Source organism: Mytilus edulis, chromosome 13 (assembly GCF_963676685.1).
Source record: "Mytilus edulis chromosome 13, xbMytEdul2.2, whole genome shotgun sequence".
In the NCBI taxonomy this organism is placed as follows: domain Eukaryota; kingdom Metazoa; phylum Mollusca; class Bivalvia; order Mytilida; family Mytilidae; genus Mytilus; species Mytilus edulis.
The window spans coordinates 36,814,372-36,835,559 of NC_092356.1; the positions used below are offsets into that span (position 1 = coordinate 36,814,372).

At 31.2% G+C, this 21,188-nt stretch overlaps 1 protein-coding gene across 1 annotated transcript; it reads right to left on the reverse strand.

Annotated features, from left to right (window-relative positions):
- Positions 1-10,927: 10,927 nt before the first annotated feature.
- Positions 10,928-21,188, reverse strand: LOC139501463 (TLC domain-containing protein 2-like). Its single transcript, XM_071290537.1, has 4 exons — positions 20,604-21,188; positions 14,768-14,862; positions 12,885-12,967; positions 10,928-11,524 (listed from the first exon to the last, which is right to left on the reverse strand). Exons 1-4 carry the CDS (start codon positions 20,879-20,881, stop codon positions 11,153-11,155), a joined length of 828 nt encoding a protein of 275 aa, XP_071146638.1. The 5' UTR covers positions 20,882-21,188; the 3' UTR covers positions 10,928-11,152.

Sequence of the window (21,188 nt, forward strand, 5' to 3'; positions counted from 1 at the left end):
AGCTAAGTCCGTTCTATACGTTGATTCTACCCACCACAAAGTCGATAATTATCTTTTAGCAATAATTGTGATGTTTAAGGACTTAGGTGACACGCGTTTATCCGCGAGAAATTTAATTCAAAAATGATACTAAGTAATTGTAGTCAAGGATTTTTATAATGTCACTATACAAATCCTTGTTGTAGTTAATTTGTAAATTGATAGATATGAATATTATAATAAAACATAATATGAAATATCATCAAGTATGCATGATACCATATGTTTATATTACGTATCGAAACGTCACGTAGTATTCTATTTTGATAGAGAGAAGCACAAAATAATAACAATGAAAAGGTGGTTAGGGGGCGGGCGACCAATTGATATTCTTGGAGTGGAAGTTTTGGGAGAGGTCCTAGTGTATTTTGGACAGAATACTAATTTTCTTCTTGTCTAGTGCAAAATTATTTGCTTCCAGTAATTACCACAGTGAGTCTACAATATTTATTTCAAAAACCTCCTTCCTTCATAACACCCCGACCCCGTGAACTAGTTTCCTTTAAGAATTGAATGCTTCCTATTACAATTTGTTTGTTGTATCAAGCATTGATAAAATAAAAGTAAAATCACAAAATTACTAAACTCCGAGGAAAATTCAATCGGAAAGTCCTTAATCACATGGCAAATTCAAATGACAAAACACAATCAAAAACGATCGACAACAACTGTCATATTCCTGACTTGGTACAGGCATTTTAAAATGTAGAAAATGGTGTATTGAACCTGGTTTTATAGCGCTAAACCTCAATGCATATTTCATATGAAGCGTTCCTTAAAATGGGTCAACGGTTTTACAACGTTCGTTAATCAAAAGTGAAAAGGAACTACATTTATAAATATGCTACAAACAGGAAATGGCAAGTTATATATGGTATGCGTTGCTTATGCATTACTCTACATAACTACGTTACGGGAGGCAATGATGAATGTTGCATTTTTATTGAAAAATTAAATGTATTTTTTAGAAAAACTCGCGATTGGTTTCAATCAATCAAAAATATTGATTCTTATGAAATATATATATAATATTAATTATAAGAACTTAAAAAGCTATAGATCAATGTCGTAAATTATATATACACATTTTGTGGTTTCCGTTTATCATAAAAGATCCTAGTTAATATCTATACTAGAATGCAATCATTAATTGTCATACATAATAGATTTCAGCCATTTGTTGTTCTCTAGCATGTACTCTGTAGTAACTAAAACAACCGAGTAAGGTGTTCGATGCTTTTAAAGTGATACGGTGTAGTAAACGACGTCATTGGCCTTTAACGAAAGCAAAAGATAGACGTTGATATAGATTTGTATATAAATTGTTACTTGCTTAAACGTTAATTCCAAGTTTCATATGAATATTATGCAGAAAGAGAACAAATTGATAACGAATTTATCTTACCGACTATATTAACATGTGGTATTGAACTAGTGGCCTATAAAAGTGATCAACGCTTCAATATTTTACCTTTAGTATTAAGAGCCTACTTCTATTGGTCTAAACAAAAACAAATGCAAACAATAACAACTTGTTCGCTTGAAATGTGTTTAAAGGGATATTATTAGTTACATGGTGTGCTAGTGACCTAATACGATTTATATGGGGTCAGTAAATTCCATATGGGTGAGATCGAACGAAGCTCGAATACTATATGGAATTCACTGACCCCATATATATCGTATTAGGTCATAAGCACACTATGTATCAATTTACTTTAATCGTTCATCATCGTGATTGTATTATCTGTTTGAACCTTTACAGATTTTTCCTCAACACCGTGTTGTTTTTATAAAGGGATGTGACACCACTATTAACCGCGTATTCAAATAAGCCCCGCCTCCCTACTAGCCTAATTTGGAACATACACGGTCTACACGCGGTTGCTTTCAACCAATCTTATTCCTATAAATGTATAGGAGGTAAGATAAAAGGTAATGCTATATAAAAGGGATCTAGCGTAATCCTAATCAAAGGGATGTAGGGTGATGCTATATAAAAGGGATATAGGGTGATGCTATATAAAAGGGATATAGAATATTACGATATAAAAGGGATACAGGGTATTAAAAACCATATATAGGGTAAAGCTATTAAAAGGGAGATAAGGTATTTCTATATAAATAATATATAGGGTAATTCTTTACAAAAGGGATATAGGGTAATGCTATATAAAAGGGATACAAGGTAATGCATTTAAAAGGGACATAGGGTAATGCTATATAAAAGGGATATAAAGTAAGGCTATTTAAAGGGATACAGGGTAATGCCAGACGAAAGGGATATATAATAATGCTATATAAAAGGGACTTCGGATAATGCTATACAAAAGGGATAAAGGGTAATGTTAAATATAAATGGGATAAAAGGTAATGTTATATAAATAAGATACAGAATAATGATTATAAAATGATTAAAAGGTAATGCTATCAAAAGGAATACATTCTTGTTGATGCTATGCCAAGGGGTATATATAGGGTAATGCTATAGAGATATTGGGTAATGTAATATAAAAGAGATATAAGATAATGTTATTAAAAAGGGATACATGGTAATGTTATGGATACAGGGAGTGTTATAAAAATGTATTTATTGTTATCCATTTTGGAACAAACCCAGTACAATGCTATTTAAGTACAGCAAGAATGATATCAGAATGTATATATATATATCGTAATGCTGTGATAATGTACATAATGCAATGCTATAATAAGAATGAACATTAATTTAATGTTAAATGAATGGACATAATGTAATGTTAAAGCAATATACCATTTGTTAAGATATATAAAAATGTAACTAATGTATTGTTATATGATCACTTAACACTCAACACAATCAATACTGAATATGTTACCATAATGGCAAAAACCCTGAACGGAGTGGCAGCTTCCACTCTTCATATCGTAGCCATTTGAAGTTTAAAATAGTTGATATCTATCCGCAGTTTATCCTTCCGAAGGACAGTTGCCTTGTTATAGAGTGTCTATATGCCGATTTGCCATTCTTTGATGACATAGTTTTTTTTTTATTTATAGCGATTTCTTATCAAATTAAAACGCAATGTTGACTGATGTATTCCATTTTCGACATTTTAACTATTATGTCTGTTTGTTTTTCTCAAACATGTTTGTCTATATAATGGAATTATATGCGACTGTCAAACATAAACAAGTGATCATTAGAGATTTAATTCACCATTTTCTACATTGGATAATGCTTAAACTAGGTCAGGAGTATCGTTTAATGTGTTTGGTGTGTTTTTTTAATTTTGTCATTTGACATTCCGTTTGAATTGTCCTTTGAGTTCAGTATTGTTGTTATTTTACTTTTATCAATGGCGGTAGTAAACTATTTTACCAACGTTGTACTTTGATAAAAAAAAAAATTATTAGTCTACTGCTGGAGACTAACGGGCACCGGAGGATGGAAATCTCAATGATCGATGCGAATATATATATGAACTAAAACAATCAAAATGGTGGTGTATTGTATCAAAACTAAAATTAAACGTTCAAATATTCTCCTTTCTACGGTACAAGATTGCTTTTCTTTTTTTAAAGACAACAACTCTTTATAACTTGAGTTATCTCGCATAACCCAATAACCATAATTTTAGGTAATATATTCATTCATTTATGTGTTATGATAATTTAAAATTAAAATGTGTATATTTGATTAGTTGAAATTCGAAACCCTATTTTGTTATTGTAAATTAAAGTCAGAAGACTGTGAATGTAAAGTTTGCAAGCTCTACTAACCCCAAAAAAGATATCCATCGTTCAGAAACAAAGGTTGTGTTTTATATTAGTAAATCATCAAATTATGTAACATAGATTGATGCTTTGTCAGAGGACCTATGGATGACATTAGAAACTTAAAAATATAATGGATCATTATCACCCTAAAAAAAATTATTAATTATAAAATAGAAGTTATTTGTTGAAAAAAAAACCAGTAAAATAGCAAAAAAAGGAGAACTCCGATGAAAAATAAAAAAGGAAAGTCCGGGAAACGCTCAATCACATTAAACGAACGGATAACAACAGTCATACTCCTGACTTATTAATCAGCATTTTCTCATGTAGAAAAATGGAGGATTGAACCTGATTTTATAGCTAGCTGAGCCTCTCACTTGTATGACAGTCACCAAAAATTCACCTATATTGACAACAATCATGTGTGAACAAAACAAAACAAACAGACACAGCAGGTAAAAATGTCAAACAGGTGGGTACAGATGTTAACATTGTGTTATAATCTTGATAATTATAAAACAAAAAAAGATGTTAACAAAGATAAACAAACAGGCATATAGACAAAGTACATTAGCAAAAACGAAAGACAAGAATACAAGCATACCTGTCAACTCACCCGTTTTTTGCGGGTGACACCCGTTATTTTCACCTCTCACCCGGGAGTTTTTCTTTACCCGGCGGGTCCCGGGAATTTCTAACATTACCCGTTTCACCCGGATTTCTGACCGGAATTGTTTCCGGTATTTAGAAGTAATACGACCTTCGGTTTTATCGGTCTTTTTCAATGTAACCAAATAGCTTCAGGTTATTCCTGTGGAAAAACTAAAACCACCCAAATAGTAAAGAGGGCCCTTTCAGTTGAAAATAACAAAGTGGTAGTTGAAAACAAGCCAAGATTTTTTGTTTTGTCAAAACTTGCTAAAACTTACTGGTTTTGCCAAACAGCAATGCAGACAGTGAGAGGGCATTTTCTTTAGTAAAGAAAATAGCTACAGAGTTTAGGGCTGATCTTAATAAGGATACACTGTGTGCTCTTCTTTCTTGTAAAATGAATACACATTTGCATTGCTATGAACTGAAACCAAGTGCAGTTCTTTTAAAGAATGCCAAGTCTGCTACTATGGAATATAACAATAGTCTGAAATAAACTTGTATACATGTTCTAACTGTTTCATATACATGTTGACTATATAAATTATATATAAACATATTTTTGTTCTTCAATTGAGCCCGCAAAATGTCGTACGCGTTATGACCTGAGATTTTTTTTCTCAATGCAGGTCATGACCTGACTTTTCTTTTTCAGAGGTTGACAGGTATGTACAAGAGTTTACTATAGCACAATAACACAATGACGGGATTTATAAGTATTGAACACGTCATATGGATATACCCAAAAATAGACAAAACAGTTAAAGTAATAAAAAAATGAAAACAACACGTTTAATAATTCTATGCGTCCGAAACGCTTTTCTTGATTTACCTTCATCAGGAACGCTCAAAGCCAAACATTTGAAATCCGAAGATGCATGAGTACCAAAACCGTTAAAGAGCTATATATATATGACAAAAATACCTAAAATAAATAGCCAAATCCATCTAAAGTCAACACTGCCTAAGGCAAATTAAAGAACACTATAAGACGTAATTGATATGGAAAAAATCACGTCAGTACCTAAAATCTATACTGCAGGAGCTTTCATAATTATTGTGAATTTGATAAGGAATATTTATCAACAAGATCTTGGTATCTTCTGATGAATGTTTTATAAAATATAGAATTTAGATAACTTCATGTAATTATCTTTGTTAAGAGAAACAAATATATTTCGAATACAACCCCTTCTTCGTACTTTTTAATTACAATATAAGTAATGCAAATGGTGTATGCTGTCGTCTGTTGTTAAATTACACTTTTATAAGTATAAGAGAGAATTATCTTCAGGAAATAACACATAGATAATAAAAAAAGAAGATATGTTTTGCTACCAAATTAGTAATTTAAGTATTTTTGTGGTAAATCGATATTTGTGACAAATGAGTTGTTTCAAGATCACGAATAATAAAAAATGAAGAAAAAAAACATATGCATAATTGATATAGAATTATAACAGCACTTACGTTAAAATTGATTACTTTTAGCACTTTTGAGGATTATTTATAACAGAGGTTAAAATAATAAAAAGAAATGATTTTCCATAAATGAACATAGCAATAACTATAAATATTTTAAAGATGTGAGATTAGTTTTAAATGAACTGGAAAAAATCTACAAATTACAGAAAGGATGGGCAATATGAAGCTTCAGTTTTGTATCACACGACGAAATGTGTATCTGTTACAGACTTTTTCTAAATTTAGACATTTTCTAAAATGGCTTAGAACTTATAAGGTGGTATGGGAGTCTAAAATAAAAATGATAGAATTTGTTCATACTTTGCCAAAGCTACAGGACGGGACAAAATGACACATTTTGTATGGATTATACAGGAAAAAACACCATTTTGTGATTAGAAACTAAACAAAATGATAGAATTGTTAAATACTTCAGGAAAAGATAGCTTTCAGACACTGCTTTGAGAATATCAAAAGAAAAGATAGGGTCACCGTACGTTTTTTTCCGGCTGAAATACAAAATAGGAAAATTCCATACAGAATCCTTCAGAAAATGCACTTTTTTAGAGTTACCTCCCCTTTAAATGCCAATTTAAAAAAAAAATAAAAACAACCAAAAATAATTAACATTTGCAAAAATATCAATATTTAGAAGTTAAATTCTTATAAATTGGTACTTTTAAATGAAAATGTACATTAAACATCTGCATTCCTGCATCAAATTTTGCTAACTTGATGGAAAATCTGGACCTTTGATTCTCTGTTTTTTACAATCCAAGACGGAGGAAGACACCCAATACCACCTTAAGGCATTTTTCAAAATGCCTGAAAGATTTAGGCATTTTACATAATGTCTACTGAGTTTGTCTTGTCATTTTACAAAATACCTTGAAACATCAAATTATATTATTTCATAGAATGAAATGTTAAAATGCAACAATAGAAAGTAATGAACAAAATAGCATTAGTATTTATGATAATTACTGAATGTTTTAACTTGCTACTTTTAAAGAGTTTGAATAATCAAAAAGTAGTTGTATTGAATTATTCAAAATGTACACAAGTACAGAACTCGCCAATTATTTGTTATTTCATAAAATGTTTGCATGACAGAACTGTTACACAATATGTATCCCAATTTTATGCAAAAACATTCAGTGACGTTAAATCTGGTTTAAGCACATTTGTAGAAACTTTCATAGACATAGGAATTTCTTTGACGCAGTGAATATGAAGATACTCTTATATTGGCATCACAACCAAACACCAATTATTCTAGTCTTAAAAATACATGAAATGTTTGCTACTGAAAGCAACAACAAAAAACAGCAAATTAAAAACAAACTTTTTTCTCTGCTTCATATGTTTCACCTAACTGTTTGGAATCTTGATTTTCTAAAAATTAATTTGTAAATTTTATTCCATGGAAAGAACAGTTTGTCCTCTTGCTATTTTGACAAAATAATCATACATTTATTATGTGAAATACACAGTAAGTTACATACTTTGCGTAGTTTTACTAAAAAGAACATCAAACGTTATAAACTGGTTTTTAAAGAATAAATTAAATAATCCGAACCATTAGTTATTTTCTTTGCAAGATGTTGTGTTATGTTCACTTTTTGTCATATGCACCTCAGAAATTGTTTTTCTACAAAATACCTGAAAATGAAGTAGGCAATTTGCTAAATTTTGTTTCAAATTTTTAGTCATATTACAAAATGACTAGGTTTTTTTAGTCATTTTATGTAATGCTTGTCATGGTTAGGCATTTTATACATTGCCTGAAAATTTATTCATTTTATAAAATGCCTAATTTTCGATAGTGCCTGTATTATATATAAAAGATAATAGGAAACATGTTGATCCGGAAAACTATACTCATGTACCTCGTATTTAAATTGGATTGCGAATTTATAGACTTTAATGAACTGGGCGAAAGTATATCGACAATAAACAACAGAGTTCTTAGAACCGTATACTTGAAGGAAGATGGAAACGTGATTAACACTGATTTCAAAATCAAACTTTCGTTCTTGATGCTATGGAAAGAAAATGAAACACAATTTGGATAATTTGTATTACGAACAGTATTTAAAATTGCATTCACACAAATGTGAACTTCATTATCCGACTATACGTTTGTTATACAACAATCTTTGATACTCGTACATGTTTAACAACAAGTATGCTGACACATGCATGTACCCTATGGTAATCAATACCATTGTACAAAACCAGGAACATCAGAAGATATAAAAACTAGTAAAGAAAAGAAAAGATCGGATTCTATATATATATATATGATGCTTCCCTTCAATTTTTGAAGGAGAAGATGACAATTCTATAGCATTAGAATCAGAAATACCACCCTACTAAATCGCCTTCATCATTGACTTTAACCTTTAAGACATAATGCTACTTTTTATAAATTTATTGGAGTGTCAAAGCGTTGACCAAAGTGCATTTTCTATAAAGCGTGGACACGCTTCATTCTAAACATGTGCATACGGTCAACGCTTTTACAGCCTTAGAGATTTTATAAAAGAAGCATCCTATACGTATGAGCTCTTTAACCGACTATATCTTATCTAGTTTCATGCTGTGCATGTATATAACCTGTTGTCATTTTAACGTTTTAAGATCATAAAACACTCCATTACTGATATGTGTATATAAAACCAATGAGTGTCGTTAACTCGAAAATATTTGAAAGATTGCGATTAAAATCAGTCATTCATGAAATTTTAAAAAAGTTAGTGTGATATTTATTATATAACATTTACAAAGAGACTAACTAAAAGTGCACAGATAAACATCTTTATCATTTTTAAGATACGGTAGAAGTTACTACTATAATTAGGATAAGTTTATCGTTTCCGATATCTTGAAGCCTAGGTACAAAATGTATATGTATATAGATGTGGAAAAAAATTAATTTTTCACAGACCTGTTGGTTTGACCAAAACATTCGTACACACCGCTGCTAATGCTTTTCAGTGACCCTGATCTCGATGTAATAAAATTTATCATTTTACAACTTATTATCGTAGAAACAATTAAAAAAAAAAGAACTAAACCGATAATCTTTTTGCTCATAGTTGAAAGCTGTACGATGTTCTTGGTTGTCTACAAACTCTATTCTCGCGTGGATAGTTGGCTTGATAGCATCAATTCCGCGTCCATCTTTTTATTATACGACAAGATATAGTACAGCCTTTTTTATTGTTTACCGCCAAATTTTAGGTTAGGTGAAAGAAGATATTGTTAATCCTTTCTGTTGAGCCTGTAAGACAGCAAATAACGTCGTCGGTGTCTGCAGCGACAACATTTGAGTTCAGTTTGTTGTTTCACATTTTTTAGACTTAAATAACTTTGTCAAACGTCATGGAATTTTATGAAATTTGAGTAGAAACTTGTTTATGAACAGAATACAATGTTCTTATAAAATTGAGAATGGAAATGGGGAATGTGCCAAAGAGACAACAACCCGACCATAGAAAAAAACAACAGCAGAAGGTCACCAACAGGTCTTCAATGTAGCGAGAAATTTCCGCACCCGGAGGCGTCCTTCAGCTGGCCCCTAAACAAACATATACTAGTTCAGTGATAATGAACGCATGTCTTATGTTTTGTTATTACCACACTGACCGAGATAAAGGGAGGGTTTAGCACTTTCAAACATGTTGAGCCTTACACATTCTGTATGTTCCTATCCGAAGCCAGTCATGTGTAAACCAGTCGTTGTAGTTGTTTTTCTTTTTTGTTAAACTACTTGAATATAAAGTGTTGTTTGTTGTTAAAGGCTTTTGATATAGTATGAAAGTTCAATAGATTAATATAAGGTTTTGTAATGATTTTTTTGTCTTCTCCACTTTCAGAAGAAATATATCATAGAGCAGCAGGTCCGAGACCACAATTGTCGTCCCTTGATTTTCGTTGTTCACGAATATAGTCCCTAGTGTTAACAGTGGGCTACTTGCCAATAATTTTTATACCCCTTCCAAATTTATTTCTCCGAGTTTAATGCCTCAAATTGTAAGTAGGGGGGTGAAATTACACTGTAAAAAAATTTGGGTCCAGAATTTTACAGGAAAGTAGTGATTTGGTCTAGCTGAAAAAGGTTAAAAATTAGCACTTCGGAAGCTGTCAAAAGATTTCAAGACACCCTAAACACAAAATTGTCCATATTTTGAGTTAGAGGCGATGAAGTTTTCTATAATTTTGATATAATTTGTCCCAAAAGTAGTACAACACACTGTAAAAGTTTCATTGGGAAAGCGCAGGTGGGATTTTTTTTATTTTCATTTATGTTCTAAAAGAAATGCACTACGAATTAATTGTGTTCTCGGACCAGCAAGACAGAGCAATATTTGAACGAAACATTCAGACTTTAAACATGGGTTATATTTTGATAGGATCGCAATATTTGTATAAGAGGTACGCATTGCATACTTTGTCAAATTTTTACAGCTGGTATGCAAAAGGGAGATTCTGGATTACGCAATTGAGAGACTCACCTAAAACAAAACTAGGGACATAAAATATCAAAAGGTGTCTACACAATATCAAAAACATAGAAAAGTGTATATACTAGTTCTAATTTGTCATAAGTTTAGAAAAGTATTGAATTTAACGTAAACTTTTAAACATTGTGCAAACAAATTGAAAACTAAAGCACAAGCAAGTCAATTATAAGATGCAGAAATCCCATAGTTACTGAGACCAAGCGCATAATCCTCGACCAACTTATTAGAATCACGCTTCCCTGCATTGAATTGTCAGTGGTTCTACTTCGGGTAGATTTCATACCACCATCGAAAAATTGTCAAAAACAAAATTATATATATATAATTTCTAACAACAGAGAAGAAATAAAGCAAGTGTTTGGTCTTGTTTGAAAATATGCAACTGCAAATTGGCACTTTCCAAATTGTTACACCAAACAAATCTAACATAACGTTATTAGTGAAGTCCGTAAAAGGCTGATTGATTGATTGTGGATTGCTTTACGTCCAGTGGCAAATGTTTTAGTCCGTAAAATAATACAACTAAAGTTATAAATATATTAAAAAATCATAGTTCAATGTAAACATCGGATTTGTAAATATAAATATGTAAAAAAGTAAAACACCAAATATTTTCGTATAAAAAATACACAGTATGCAAAATACATGTTATATAAGCAGTTTTGATGTCTTCCTATTTTTAACACCTCCATACTTCGATCATTCATTTCTTATTTCCTTTTCTGTTTCAAACGTATAAAGTCAGTTCGTATTAACTTCAGAAAGAAACCAATATTTATTATCCATATAATTATCGCCGATATAGATAAAGTAGTAAAATAAAATAGATGTACCCGCATTAAGAAATATTCTGGATAGATATTAGACACAACAATAGAAAGAGGAATTAATCGTAAAATGAAAAAAGAGATCAGATTTACAATTGAAAATATGTGATACTGTAAAGAATCGGACGAATATCCTATAATCCTCGTTAGTTTTCTCGCATGGAGTAAGAAGCTACTGAATTCGGCCAGTAAACTCAAATGGGCATATCCGATTCCAACTTTGGCGTGCCAGTAATATCCAAATGAAAATAAAATCTGAAAAATAAAATTCTATTTCAATTGTTTTATATTGATATGTGAAATTGATTTTCTAGCGAATAGTAAATAACAAAAATTATAGCGCAAGCAAATAGCAAATTCAATGCTGAAACACATCAAACGAATAGATAACAACTGTCAAATGCATGACTTGGTGCAGGCATTTCCTTATGCAGATAATGGTGGATTAAAACTAGTTTTATAACTAGCTAACTCTCTCACTTGTATGACATTCGCATGTTATAACTCCATTATATTGACAACATTGTGTGAACAAAGCAAACAGACATAATAGGTAAAAATGTATAAAAAGGGCACAGAAGTCAACATGTGTAAAATTCTTAATCACAATAAATACAAACAAATATGTCAACAATAATAAAAAAAAAAAACGGCACACAAGACAGTGTCGTGTATTAAAAGGTTTGCGCCATGATGAAAATCTCATTAATATTAATTAGATATGGAGAACAGTAATAAAGCTCCGTTCATTTTGCGTTGGGTCGGTTGAAAACAAAGCTTTACGACAAAAGAGATGATTTCAGCTTTCCAATTGTGAACTTTCCATTTATAAGTAGCAACATTCCAGCAGCACCTGCATACGGGGTATATATCTCCCAATTGATACGATATTCCCGTGCTTGCATTTCCTATCATGATTTTCTTGATAGAGGGTTACTGCTCACAAGGAAGCTATTAAACCAAGAGTTCCAAATGGTGAAGTTGAAATCATCCCTTCGTAAATTTTACGGACGCCATCACGAGTTGGTTGACCGTTATGGAATAACCGTTTCACAAATGATATCGGATATGTTCCTTACGTCGTAACTACAATCCCCTTCCCTTTCATGAATGTGACCTACCGAATTAGACTATTTACCGGATTTGTAATCACATAAGCAACACGACGGGTGCCACATTTGGAGCAGGATTTGCTTACCCTTCCGGAGCACCAGAGATCACCCCTAGTTTTTGGTGGGGTTCGTGTTTTTTATTCTTTAGTTTTCTATGTAGTGTCATGTGTACTATTGTTTGTCTGTTTGTCTTTTTCATTTTTAGCCATAGCGTTGTCAGTTTGTTTTAGATTTATGAGTGTGACTGTCCCTTTGGTATCTTTCGTCCCTCTTTTAATCAAATGTACAAATAATTTGTGTCATGAATAAATTCAACATGTATTATCTTTTTGTTATTAGGCAGTATAAATGTAAAAATAAGTAGATGCCAGAATACATGGTCAAAATCTTTAACAGTGCACCCACGAATTTGAATATTTTGTAAGAGTCTGTGTATGAAATAAAAACAAAATAGGATTGGTACTGCATCTTTTGATTTATGTAAGAAAGTAAAAAATACTTACAACACAATGGTGTATGATAATTTCTATGTTCTTCTTTATTACCCTACTTAATACAATATCCATTGCATCGTAGAAGAAATACGCTGAAATAAATCAAGATATAACATAACATAAGGACCCTGACAAAAATAACATACCAGAAAGTGGTACATATTCTACACAAAATAGATCTTCCGCAAAGCTGTCACTTCGTCAATCATTAAAATTAGAATATATTACTATGAAGCAATACATCTATAATAATAGGAAATCTGACGACATATGTCTGCTATCCGAAATATCTATTGAATCTTATATTTACTTTGTCCTTTTTTCATATTTGTGTGATTGTGACTTTTTTCAGGCGTATGTATAATTTATTCATTATTTACAATACCGTTGCTCATAACGATGTAGTGCCTTCGTGAGCATTTTATAAATAAAGATCGAGTAAATTCTGAATATTAATGTACATGTTCTGTAAAAGACGTAATGGTTATCTTTATCATAGCTCGGTGAATTAGTAAACAAAAGCATAAGAGTTATATTTACTTTCAATAACAATAACAGCAACGGTATAGCAATATTTTACTGCAACAGATGCGTATTTCGACATTAAATGACAAAACTATTTGAAAAAAAAAAAAAGTTGTCATACGTTTAATGGCTGAACAATTCAAAAAAGATATAACTTGTATAGCCAAATCCGGACATATACTGCATGCTTCCTAATAAAATACACATGTTGCATATAGTATGTAGTATGTTACACACTTCGGTTGAACCCATAGTTACTCTACTATTCATAAGTACATGTGTATCACTATACTTACCCTTCCGGAGCACCGGAGATCACCCCTAGTTTTTGGTGGGGTTCGTGTTTTTTATTCTTTAGTTTTCTATGTAGTGTCATGTGTACTATTGTTTGTCTGTTTGTCTTTTTCATTTTTAGCCATGGCGTTGTCAGTTTATTTTAGATTTCTGAGTTTGACTGTCCCTTTGGTATCTTTCGTCCCTCTTTTAGTAATGTACGTTTATTTTGGTGGTATGTCATCCCCCGGCTGCTTTTGGGGCTGAGGGATGTCGTTAAACAACTAGTATTGAAAGTTATTTGGTCGATCATCAGGGTTAATGATCCTTCTCTTGAGCAAGTTTTACTAACAAATTATTTGTGTGTGATTTGAAATTTAAATTAAGAAAACATCATCTGATGATATCATTTTTTATTAATTCAAATCTTTCACAACAGCAAAGTTTTGACAAGACATCTGATATAACTAACATATTTCAGTTTTAAGGTTGGATAAAATTATCTTTACCTACTCACATTTTGTTGTAAAGACGAATTTGAGCTCAGGATATTTTTTATTTTCAAAAAGTATTTCATGAAACCTATCGTTTCACATTTGATTTAAATTTCTATCATTCAGTTTTTTTTTCAATGCATAAAAATATTTACAAAGTATGGAAACTAATTACATTCTGCAATCTAACGGCGATAATCTATATGTCGTAACTACAATCCACTTCCCTTTTCACCACGAATGTGACCTACCGAATAAGACAATTTACCGGGTTTGTAATAACATGAGCAACACGACGGGTGCCACATGTAGGATCTGCCTACCCTTCCGGAGCACATGAGATCACCCCCAGTTTTATGTGGGGTTCGTGTTATTTAGTCTTTAGTTTTCTATGTTGTGTCTTTTGTACTTTTATTTGACTGTTTGTCTTTTTATTCCTTAGCATGGCGTTAACAGTTTTATTTTTGATCTATCAGTTTGACTGTCTCTCTGGTACCTTCCACCCCTCTACTATGCAGATCGGATGTAATGGTATAACGCAGGTGCTCGTCAGACTCCCTTAGCAGGTAAGTATAAGCCGAATATATTACGACATCTTACCAGTTGAAGCTATCATCATTAAATACGATGAGGTATTAAAATAATACAGCGGATCTTCATATATTGTTGGGCTATCTTCTAAATGGTAAAAAAAGCTGAAAATATATAATTAAAGACAATGCTTCGAATCTGTGATTTCTGATGATTGCGTATAACATAACATATTCAGTGATATATTTAACTTAATTCCACTAGTTTTTTTTAGAAATATAATTTATAAAAGTTGTTAATTGTGTAGGTTAAAATGGTCGAGTCTATAACAAGTAAAATTAATAACATAACATATTATTTTGAATATATTGTTTTCAATTTGATGAACCTCTTTATTCATGGATAGTGACGACATAGAATACGACTGATTACCTTTCACGATGTATGTCACTAGTGGAGCGGAAACTACCCTAACACCGGAGTTTCCTCGTATATTATGTTGGAGGTTTGTGATTCTAAATCTAACTGTGTCTGTTATGGAATGTTTTTCATCTGTTCGTCGTTTCTTATGTGTGTCTCTCATTTGTAGTTTCTGACCCGGGTTGGTTTTAACTTATTCGAATTATTACTATTGCACAACAGCGTACTGCTGCTGTCTTTTTTTTTTGTTCTTTCTGGTTGTTAATTCGACTTAAATCTGAATATTTGTCAAATTAATGAAAACGTTTTTTTTTTATCTTCCATTTGCGTTAGCAAATATTGCATGTCACTGATGGTTATACGACAGTGAGTTTATGTACTGCGCTGTCATCGCCCAAAAAATAAACATCGGTCTTTAAAGAGTTTGTGAGATTTACAAGCAGTTCGCGGAAGGACATTTCTTTTGCTGACACATTGTATTCAATATAATGGAATTTTATGCGACTGGCATACAAGTGAAAGGTTAAGCAAGATATAAAACAAGATTTTATCCATCCTATTCTACTTAAGTAAATGTCTGTACCAAGTCAGGAATATGACAGCTCTCCATTTGTTTGACGTCTTTTAACATTATGATTTTGCCAATTAATGGATGACTTCCGTTTAAATCTTTCATGGCGTTCTGTATTTTTTTTTTTTTTTTTTTTAGCTTGGATACTTACAAAACATTTTATAACACAAACTAACTTTTGTTTCAACCGGTGAAAATGTTCTTTAAATCTTATTTATATATCATTGTTTGATAATAGAGACATAAAATAATCAAAATTCTGAAATAAAATTGCTCTGTTATCGATATATACTAACTAGTCAACAAAAGAAACGATACACGACTTTGAAATAAAATTTATCAAAAGGTGTTACAAATAAAACAAAATGATATACACTATTTTAAAAAGCTTTCATTTGCAATGTATTCACATGTGATAATGAAAATCAAAACTTTTCGGAAAGTATCTAAATTCTGTGTAAACGATCATAGGGTGTAAATTAGTTTTGCGGAAAGTTGAATAAAAAATCGACACATAATTTTCTAAGTACTCAAGAAAATTTCAAATTTGTTTAAAAATATCCAATATGCTAATCAAGTTATGTTCATGTTGTAACTAATGGGTTGAAATATTGTTTTTTTTTAATTTTTGGGAAAAAACTGTCTTTTGAAATCTCAAAAATTGCAAAAAATGTTTTTTTTTTATTTTCGTCTCAAATCAATGCTTTAGATATGAAAACAATACACAGTAAATTTGGAACCTTTCGGATTAGTTTTAAGATTGTTACCGCTTTTTGAATATCACTTTACACATACTGTCTATGGTAAATCAGTTGATAATGTATACATTTTAACGATTTCTCGTGGGGCCGAACTTTGCTTAACTAATAAACGAAGAAACTGTATGATTTTTAAAAACAAACTGATGGCAAACACTGTCTTTACCTTTAGATGAGAGGGTGGCATCATTAGTTGGAACTTCTGTTTTTTAAATTGTCGTTTACGGTAAATTTTGTAAAAAAAAAATCGCGAAAAAACGTCACAAAACAAAAAAAAAATTTTTTTTAAACGGATTTATATTTCCATAATGATTAAGTATTACTTCCTTCAATATTGGTCCAATGAACGGAAAACTTTATCTTTAATTTGAAAAAAAGTCTTGTATCGTTTCTTTTGTTGACTAGTATATATATAACATGATAAATGGAATACTTATTATTATGTTTATTTTGAAATATCGTAAATAATTCTTTTCAAAATGATTGCTATTTTTGTTACGGCACAGTATAATATAATTATTGACCCATAATCCCGGTCTAATGTACGAAATATTGAACGACTGTTGTTAAAAAAAATGGAAGCAATATAAGTACAAAATATATTAATGCGTAATAAATATGAACAATGGTTTGTGTAAGACACGCTGGGTCGGATTTTTAAAATACTAGTTCATCAGGTTACCGATGAAATAAATGTCAGTATAACCGAAACATTTTTCGGACTCCGTGTCGACCAGCCTTTGCTCTAACTCCTTAATGATGCTGCGTGCTTAGCAGAGAAGCAGCAAATACTAGTTTCAAATCTATGAGTTGGCCAGCTCACAACTAAATCTGTGATTTCCTGTAGATCTCCTGTATTTGAAATGAACACGTTACACAATTACATCCGAGGTGTTTTATTTGTAATGAGGAACGACCTTTATAAAACATGTCTTTCAAAGAAAATTTGAATTATTTAAAAGCAATAAACAAAGGATCTATAGATACAATGAAATACGCACATAAACATACACATATATAATCACTAGAAATGCCCTTTAACAATTTGAATCAATGTGGTTTAAGTACTATATTAAGAAGATTTGCAACTGTTATACACGGCCGACACTCGGCTAACCGAGAGATTGGTCGGTTAATCTATATTGAGTATGCGGCTATATCGGCGGTTGGTCTGTTAATCGGGATGGTTATACGTCTTTTAAGAGTAAAACGCACATTTTAATGTTAAACTCTGTTAAATATACAATTTTTTTGCATATTATAAGAACCAAATCAAAAAAGAAAAAGTGTCTGACAAAATTATATCTATCATAGAACATTTTCCACCTGTTAAAAAAATTCATAGGCGGGCATTTTATAGTAAAACTAAAAGGCGACGCGCAAGTATGTAGTATTTATGCTTATACGTATAGCATTTTTTTTAATAAAAGGCGAAACAAACAATTTTATATATCACTTAAAGGACACAAAATAGTACTTTGGTTCTAAAAAAAATACATTGACATAAGTAAATATTTCATAATTGTAATATAACGTGAATAAAACACCGTTTTAGTGAAAACTGTAGAAATAAAGTATGTTAATGGGTTGGACAATTCAAATTGTGTCAGTTAAGAGTTAATTAGCTACGACAATAGTTTTGCTACCTTTATATTTCCTCATTGAAAAAAGTTAAGAATGAGATGTTCTTCAGTTAGAAAAAATAACAATATGGTGCAACAGTATCCTTCTAGTCAGAGCATATTTGTTTTGCCCTTTTGTGCATTTTATTGAAGAGTGTTTCACTTTAATATAGCGTGATATGGATTGGCCGCTGGAATATGCATTCATTTATTATTAACGATTCAATCAACCTTTATTTTTGTGTCTGTTCAAAGTAGCACGTTATAAAATCCGACTGAAAATGTCTTTCTAATACAACACAATATATATCGTTCTCATATGCACATGATATGTGTCTCTGGACGTTTAACCCTAATTCGACTGGTTATTTTCTTCTATTACTTAATCATATGTTGTTTAAATTCATTCTAAAGAAGTAAATGGAAAGAAGCGAATGCAGCTACATTTGGCTATCTTAAGTTTTAATTCATTTTATCCCGTTTAGTTCCTTAGTGCAGCGTGTTAACTTCTCGTTTGAATTGTTTTACATTATTATTTCGGGGCCTTTGATAGCTGACAATGCGGTATGGACTTTTTTCATTGTTGAAGGCCGTACGGTTACCTATAATTGTTAATTTCTGTGTCATTTTGGTCTCTTGTAGAGAGTTGTCTCATTAGCAATCATATCACATCTTCTTTTTTATAATCTAACATGTGTCACCAATTTGAGTACATCGCAATCCGTTACTGTTTCAACACCCAGGGTTTTCTCTTTATTTAGCAACGCATCACTCTCTACTATCCTTGTCTTTTATTCTCCAGATTCTTCGCGTGTATACCATGAGGGTCCGGATTTGGGGTGTTTTTTATTTTTGTATTCTTTAGATTTTCTCTACATTTAATTTGTTACTCATTTATTCTTTCTCTTTTCTTTATATTATGATCCCAATATATTTTACTTACTGATGTTTAGTTACATTACGACGTTTATCTCTGATTTATATACTGGTTACCAATGTAGATGACAAAGTGGTGGCATTCATGACAATTTAACAGAATCTACATGATATATGGGACCACATTCTTGAATGAAATTAATATTACTTTAATATTACATTTTTTGAAACAATTTTTATCAAATTTCAATTTCCATTGTCTAAATTGTTCATTGTTCATGTGTTGTTTGCGTATATTTTATGTTTCATTGTTCATATGTTGTTTCCATGTATTTTAGCCGCTCTTCTTGAACCTACCCATTTGATCCGATAACACCCCATATAGCAATAAAATTATACTTTACTGCCATTCATTACTCTGAACAGACCAATTAACAGACCAGGTTTTATACATCCGACCCATTAACAGTCCAGGTTTTAAATAAAAATTGATTAATGTCATCACAAGTCAGATTTTCGTGTAGATTTTTCACACAATGATATCAATGTAGTTAAAAAACATAATGCCTGTCTTTTTTCGATGTTCAAAATATTGCATGCAAGTAAATTCAACCAACGTGTCTTTTTGTGTACATTTTGTGTGTGTAAAATGTGTATGCATTTATTGACGAGTAACCCGCCTTTTCATTTAATAGATCGTTTATCGAAGCTAGACAACATATAATTACACCACTGGATTCAGTACATTGAATTGTTTTGTCAGACATGAATAATTTTTATGATAAAAATATACTTAAAAAGTTATATAATGAAACATACTGAACTTGCAATGATTTTCTCGATAACACATTAGTAACAGACATTAGCCAACCCGATTAACAGACCAACTGCCGTTAAAGCCTTATACTCAATATAGATTAACCGACTAATCTCTCGGTTAGCCGAGTGTCGGCCGTGTTATAGCTGTTTCTAATTAAATGGCCATTCAACTATTGTTACGACCCGTATTGTTCTATTCTGTGTGAGCCTTTATAACAATATGATTTATCTGACCTACTTTGATTATGATTTAATATTTGGATTATTCCAATATAAAACAGATTTTTTTCATACAAATAATATAGCATTGTCAGAGGAATGACAACACAATGTTGAAAATTTCAAAGATTTTAAAACAAAATCAATAGTTTTAGTTGTAAATGTATATATATATATATTTATATAAAAAGGCAAATATAAATGATGGGTGCGATTTTCTTCGGCGAACGTTCTTAACCGATCAATATCATAATTATCTAAAACATAATATTATACAGATTTAATTTTGTATATAATGGCTTGCTGTTGCAAGAATCCGAGAAAGACATTTTTTACAGTATCATATTAGTTAAATCTTACAAAGTTTTGCATGTTTAATTCATTCTTTTTTAAATGATAAGGAATCTTTTATTTTCACGTTCTGCTAATTATTTCCATTCTATTAGTTTTCTTCATACTATTAACGTTGATCTGAAAATACCATCATAAGTGATAATGCAAAATTATTGAAGCACCATGACAGCCGCCTGTATCTTTTTTTTCGAACCGATGACAATCGATTTGCATTGTGTCAATATGAATTTATTTTCTATAAGGGATGTAACTCGCCCTGAACATACCTCATTATACTCCAAATACCAACCAACAATCCATGTAGTAACGACACAGACAGGTTTCTCCATAACCACGAATCATACACTGAAGATGATGATGACTTCGGTGTTCCATAATATTTGATTAATCTATTTGTAACTGCAAAGAAAATCACAACAAGAGCAAAGAAAATATACGTGTACCAGAATTCGAAATCTCTAACTCCTTGTTCATGACCAATGTCGTCACCTGACATCTTGTTTCGAATAAACACTGTATTTACACGTTCTTTTCCTGTATCCATATTTCATATAATAAAACACATAACAGTAATACAAAAATGGTGTGTAACAGGATTTACATTATCACGGTTGAAACACCGTATCGCTACACATGACCAACTGTTGTATGAACATGTTATAATATAAATGTAATCTTATTCCTACATATTGGTTATTTAAAGTATTAGAATTATTTTCTATACAATTGATAGCCACTGTGATTTTTATGGATAAAGTTCGTACGATAGTACTTTGTTGTTGACTGACCTGATGGGATACGTAAATTTGACAACAATGCAGACATTTAAATACATAAAGTATATCAGTAGC